General features: G+C 35.0%; 2 protein-coding genes across 2 annotated transcripts in view; one reads left to right on the top strand and one right to left on the bottom strand.

Moving 5' to 3' along the window:
- The window catches only part of LOC136799478 (signal transducer and activator of transcription 5B-like), a 279,436-nt gene extending 278,413 nt beyond the window's left edge, over positions 1 to 1,023 (top strand). The window contains exon 28 of the mRNA XM_067056189.1: positions 160 to 1,023. Within this exon, the coding sequence (XP_066912290.1) occupies positions 160 to 384 (225 nt within the window). The 3' untranslated portion in view covers positions 385 to 1,023. The remainder of the gene's footprint in view (positions 1 to 159) is intronic.
- Positions 1,024 to 3,142: 2,119 nt separating this feature from the next.
- On the bottom strand, positions 3,143 to 6,225 carry LOC136799475 (uncharacterized). Its single transcript, XM_067056186.1, has 3 exons — positions 5,664 to 6,225; positions 4,344 to 4,472; positions 3,143 to 4,136 (listed from the first exon to the last, which is right to left on the bottom strand). Exons 1-3 carry the CDS (start codon positions 6,058 to 6,060, stop codon positions 3,559 to 3,561), a joined length of 1,104 nt encoding a protein of 367 aa, XP_066912287.1. The 5' UTR covers positions 6,061 to 6,225; the 3' UTR covers positions 3,143 to 3,558.
- Positions 6,226 to 6,737: the final 512 nt, after the last annotated feature.

Consider the following 6,737-nt stretch of genomic DNA (forward strand, 5'->3'; position numbering starts at 1 on the left):
ATCTATATCCTGTAGGAAATCGAAAATCCTTCCCAACATAACCATACTATCGCTATATGATCAGAATATTGTTTAGTTCAGACAAGGGCAAAATCAATCCACTCTGCAATAACTATTCAATCCTTTCTGACGGTCTTTGGTTCTTTTTTTCTTACCCAGGCTTCACCAGAATTTCCAGGTAGCAACCAACAGATCGCTTTCTCGCCACAGATGAGCGGAGGTGCTGAGATGGGCGGCCTGAATCCTAATGCGGAATTAGATTTTGCTGATTCCAGCGGAGTGGATTATAATAACATGATATCGGAAGCCAGTAATGATGCTCACATGACCAATAATATGGAATTCGCTCGCTATTTCCCTGTTGGTAACAATTATAGTCAGTAAAATGTATGTTCGGGATTAGAGTGATACTTTGAGCAACAGATTCGTGAACTCATTTGGCAAAAACGACAAAGCTTAATGAAAAGATTTACGAGAAGAAACGAAAAACAGCAGTACTAAGAGGACATTTTCCAACACTTTTTGTGTTGCAAATGTTCTTCTAAGCAAAATCACAAGAATACTTGCAGAAGCGTGAAAATCGTCCTTTTCAGAACATTGAAACAGAAAGTTTAAATGATAATTTTCGATGGACAGGGTGTGTATGGACTATTATATTTTTTTGAATAGAGGTAAATTTAAGTCACCTGGCCTGTTTTATATATCTTTTTCATTTGAACTCCTCAGTTTAAGTAAAAAAGACTTTATTTCTGTAAAAAGAATTTCAAACTAAAACTCCTACGAACACAGCTGACTAACAACAACACGCTGCGGTTTATACCAGTAACTTTTTTATTTTTTCGATTTGCTTTATTTTAGGAATCATCATTTTTTTTATTATTTCTAAATTCACCTTGAATAATTTTATATGATAATTTTCATTGACCTTGTATATTGGTTGGTCACGTACGAATTTTTAGTTGCTGTTTTTTTTTTATAATTTGGTAGTAAAGAGGGTAAAAAAATTGCGCTGTAAGAACTTCATTTCAATAAGTTTTCTTGATTTTTCGTAAATTTCCCACCTTCAAACTCGCTTCATTACGCAATATTTTCTGCGTATTAATTTATCAGTAAATTTAATTCCTTTAAACATAACAATTCGAAAACTATTAAAATCATATCAACATGAAAAAATAACTTAGTCTTGTGATTTTGTAATTAAAACCATATTAAATTAACCTACTTTTCATTTTCGATTCAAAAATTCTTCATTTGAAATAACTTGCTAACTCAACAGCTGAATCAACAAGCTGCACGATGGAGGGTCAAATAGTAAGGTTTTCTTTGCTCCAGACCTTATAAAGTACTCCATCTCTGGGGTTTTTACTCATATTTCTTTTCATTGTTAAGTGGGATTCGTCGGGGTTTTTGGTTTAGGATCATCCATTTCCTTGCTATCATTCAGTGTTGAAGTTTCTACAGGTTGAAAAAGAAATAATTTTGGAAATGATGAAATCGTTGGTGTTTTTTGGACTTCTTATCCTCTCTTTGGTCTTCATAAAGGTAAGATACTTTTGGTCAAAATTCAATCTTTTCATTAGTGAAAATGGATAATTTTCTAAGTTTACAAATCCCAAGAGCTATTTCTTTAACTTTTTTGGTTTACTCATGGATGTAATGCAATAGTTTAAGGGGCTGGGCTCGAGTTTGACAAAAAAAAGAACTAATTCCTAGAACACAGGAACCACTGTTCAAATGATTATAAACCTGATTGCCATGGGAAAATCTTTTAGGACGAATGACTGATACAAAATGATCAAACTTCAAATGTTGTAGCCAGAAACGAGTATCTTCTAAACTGGAAGGGTTGATTTATTTGTATTTGGAAACGATCTGTAAGATTTTGGAAGAGGAAATCTGCATGAGTTTCTTTCTTTGATTTCTTTAATTCAATTTTTTTATTTTAGGAATCATCTGCAGGGAAATCATTGCAAGACTCCAAACTTGAAGATCTACCAAGAGGTATGACATATATCTGTGTACTGTGCAGTCACTCCCTGTGTTTATCTATTATTTCTAAGCATCTTCATTAATAATTAACCTAATTTTCCCGTATTAAGAAAGCCCATGAAATTCGTCAATTCAAGGCATCGCTGCTAGACTGTCAAAGCTGATTCAACTGAGAAAAGGACTAAGACACTCCTATCCCAAATGGGACGCTGTGATCAAATATTTGAATATATTCATACTGAGAGGTAGAATTATTTACCAACCAAACCTTTTTTATCTTCAGCGGTCGCCGAAGGGGACGATGGGCGAGACACGTGCGATCACACTGAATATGGATGTTGCCCAAATGGTGTCGCGTCCGCTTCTGGACCGCACTACAAAGGATGTGGAGAAGAGGATTAATTGAAGGCTGTCAATTAATACAAACCTACAGTAAGTTGATTTTTCAAATGGCAATTCAAGTACCACCGTGAGTGCAACAGTTAGCTTATAATTAGCGAACTGAATTATCTAGTTGAACTTAAACCTGTTAAAGTAGACTGAATGAAATTTATCGCGATTCTCTCAATATCACTAAGTATGCAAAGAAGAACGCGTGAGAGCATGCTTAAGGAAGACGATCCTATCGTCTACACAAGATCACTAAAAAAGGGAATAGTTTAAGAGAGGCGTGATAAATTCGGGTGGAGTAAGGAGTGGCGGAGATGTTTACAGTGTAGCGTTTTTTTCCAAAACTCTACCGCCATTTTTTTTCCGTAAACCGCCCTGACGCCCGAACTTTTTCCCACGTTTACTGACCTTTAAACGGACGATAGCATCGTCTAGCTTAAGGAGATCATTTTATTTCCGCATAAACTCCGTTTTCAAGTCGTGATTTTATTAGCCTGGCATTCAATCCAAATCCAGGATCTTTGATGATTACCATGGTAATTTTTTTTCTTGTTGAGTGCACGCTGAATAGAATGTAGATCAAAATTACAGGCTGCGATAGTCAAACATGAATGATAGTTTGATAAATTCTATTTCATTTTTATTTTCAGCTTGGACTACACATGGTTTATGAAATAACTTGACAATTAATATAAATATATAAATTTTGTAATAAAATATAATTATTTTGTGATAAATGCAAATAAATAACAGACCGGAATAAAACAAAATACAAATCTTTAAATCCAAGGAATTCTTCATTGCCACATTTAGGATGAGTGATGCCTCATTGGGAAGAAAAACTACCCTTGACACAAATTGTTCTTGATTGACATATGTGGATCCTATAAGGCCATCAGCACTTTCCGGCAACATATAGTGTTTATAAGTAGTAACAAGGTTTTCTAGTTTGCGCACGTGGCGTCCAAAATTTCCATATTGAACATATCCACAACAACATGCTTGTATACCAGAACTTTGAAAATAACAGCGATTAACAAATTCAAACACTTTTACTTGTTGAAATGTCTTCACAGGGAAGCAAAAACTTCACACAAGGTTTTTTTATGTATCAAAATAATGACATATTCGATATTAGCCACAACAAATACAAGCTTCAATCATTTTCAAAGTAGATACTCACAAAAGAAATTTCCTTAAAGGAATGGAATTATTTTGAGCGTAAGAAACCACATCATTCCAAATGACAAGGTATTCATAGGGATGTATCCCTGTGTTGGATGGAAAAAAATTCAAAACATCTCTCCCTTGAAGTTCTTGTCGCAAGAGGTAATAGTCCGAAATGTCCCAATTATGTGTACCCTTATTCCGTTGACCAAAGTGTAAAAGTGATTCAATACTGGTCATTCCAAGCACATCTATGGTCATACTACGATGTGATTTTCCGTTGACATAAACAGATAAAAGTCTTCTCATTGAAACACATAAATGTGTCCACCGATTCAAAGGAGAACGCAAATCGACGACTCTAGGCGTTCGAAAGGAGGGAAATTTAACACGAAGATTTCCAGCCCCATCTACACTGAGTGAGAAGTCTGTATCTTTAGACTGTAGAATTTGAAGAGTCGAATCTGAACTTCCTTTCTCAGCGCGTATCCAAAAACAAACAGATAGAATAGAAGTTTGTTTGTCTTTCTCTTTATCTTTGATGGGCAGATTGTGTGTTTTGTTACCGAGTTTCATCGAAAATGATGTATCTAGAAAGAAGAATAAAATTCAATTTAAAACTTCACAATTCCTCTTTTATAACTTCAGTCTTTGCGACGGATTAAGTCTGGTGGTACTAGATTGTGAAGTTGTTGGGTATGTGCCGACCAGACCAACCGACCCTTAGAGAGGAAAGATTTTGTGAAAAATTGAACTTCATTATTAGAATGAGTTAAAACGATTTTAAAACGACTTACATTGACATACTCCATTGTCGTCGAAGTAACCTCGTTTGCAATGACATCGATATTCACCCGTTTGATTCGAACAATACGATCGAGAACTCGAACATCCGATACACCCTTGATATCGCAACTCGAAAATTTCTGAAAACAAACAACAAACATTTTCATAGGTATCAAGAACTAAACGTGGCTTATCTTACCTTCTCATGACTATTATCTAAACTATTTTTTTTGGTAAGCTTCGGTGGGAACCTGGCAAACTCAAAGAGCCCCCCCCCCTCCCCAGAAGTAACTCTGATCACGATATCACGGATAAAACAGCAAAAAAAATGGATGATCACGCGAACCCCTTTGGAAATGTCTAAATCACGCATCACGGCTCAAAAATCCTTCAAATCACGATCACTTTTTGACCTCTGATCACGCAATCACGAAGAAAAAAATTTCAAATAACGCAATTACGCTAGAAAAAGTCCCTATCATGCAAACGGCTTGGAGGGTCTCCTCAAAGACAATTCTTCCGAAACAGGCCATCCCCTTGACTACTCCAAATTACTTATTTGTCGAGTCCGGGTGAAAATAAAAAGACAGTATAACTATCCCAAATAGATTCTCCAGATAAGAGTTTGCAATAGTTCTCATTTTAAATAAGCGAAAAAGGAGGGAGTAGAAGACTTTGTAAAATATCCCATTTGATGAAAACACCTTTTTTGAAGAAAAGGGGAGTCAAGATTAGAGAGACATTAAAAATAATTTATATATTCAGTGACAAAATATAAATTGAATTGATAAACACTCACCTCCCTCTCGGCTTTTTATGATCTGGGTTAGGGTCAAATTTTAATATTAAGGGGAGATTGGTTATTATTTTACTTAATTTTATAACACAGAGTAAGACCTTTCTTTTTTGAACTTTTTCACGAGGTGAGACTTTGTCGAGTTTATCCTGTTACTTTTGAAGTTTTTCTAAATGACTCATGTCACTAAGGACAGTCCCATCTCAATAATTTTCAAAATAAACGAAAGATGTCCGCTATCATATCGGTAATTCTTAATATGCGTAAGTCAAAATGACGTCATATTTTTTAACGGAAGCACCCGAAAAAAGCCGGATTTTGACCACTGTAACATAGAGGGTTCAAATCCTGGCTTTTTTTGGGTTTTTCCGCTAGAAAAATGACTTACGCATATCAAGAACATCGTTCACGACCTAAGTACTATGCAACCAATTTCATTAGTATGAAACATTTTAACCAAATGCAATAGTTCCGCAGAATATAGACACAAATAAATAAGAACAAGTCTTGAACCGTAGAGGATAAAAAGATATACCTTTTTGTTCAGCCAATTGAACATAAGAATCGTAACATCTCAAGTACAACATCAAAAACAAAATTGAAGCGATGAAAAATACTGCAAATAATGTCGCATAAATCGATTTACGATATCGAAAATCGGTATGTCGAAAAATCGATAAATTCGATTTACTTTTTGTGTCTTTTAAGAATACGTCGCTCTGTTCGTCACTGTGGACCGCTTCGGTGGCTTCTGCGACGCCGCCACCGTTAGAGCCAGTTGGGTAGGTCTCCATTAGCGAACAACGAGCAGAGTTGAACTTGCCAGATGCTCTCGAAGCAGAGCGTATTGAAGATGTTAATGAAGGTCTTGAGCCTTTCCTTTCATAAGAACTTGCTGTATTTAAAACTGCAGTTGTCGTTGAAGTTAGCATGGTTTTATTCTTTATTGTTCGCTATTCTATTGTTCCTTTTGTTTTCTATTATATTGTTCCTTTTGTTCTCTTTTGTTTCTCACCGTCCCTAAAAATTATATTCTATTTAAAATGTTCATGTTATCTCCAAAGAGACACAAAATATTAGGTCCTAGGGGGTCGACTTTCTATTATATAGAGTATTTTTCTATTTTCTTTGAAATAAAAAGTTCAAAGATAATAATTATTAAATATTGATGGCAAGAATTTTCTTCATCTTCACTTTTCTAGCATTTGGGTTCGAAAGACTTTCATATCCCCTATCCTTATATTTATATACTTGAGAAGTTATTACAATAACGGCTTCTGCTGTCCTCAGAAGTTAGATATTTCCCAAATTTATATCTATAAATTGTTATTATAGGCCATAATTGATTTTCCAAAAACATAAACTTCTATTTCCATTTTTTTCAGTTCCCAGAAAGTTAATTTGATTGGAAAAATAAAGATTAGATATTCGACTCCAAAAAGACTTCTTATATAGCTTTGAAATCCAATATGAATTTCCCATCCCTTATGAAGAAAAAGAAGAGTCTGGATATAAATCCCGCCCCTCTTAAAAGATACTATACACAAGGGGCCCTGATGCAGTCCCAGTGGGAGCATAGATTTATAAAGCCCAAAGGGCTAGATATCGT

Source organism: Clytia hemisphaerica, unplaced genomic scaffold (genome assembly GCF_902728285.1).
Source record: "Clytia hemisphaerica strain Z4C2 unplaced genomic scaffold, Clytia hemisphaerica genome assembly, whole genome shotgun sequence".
Lineage (NCBI taxonomy): Eukaryota > Metazoa > Cnidaria > Hydrozoa > Leptothecata > Clytiidae > Clytia > Clytia hemisphaerica.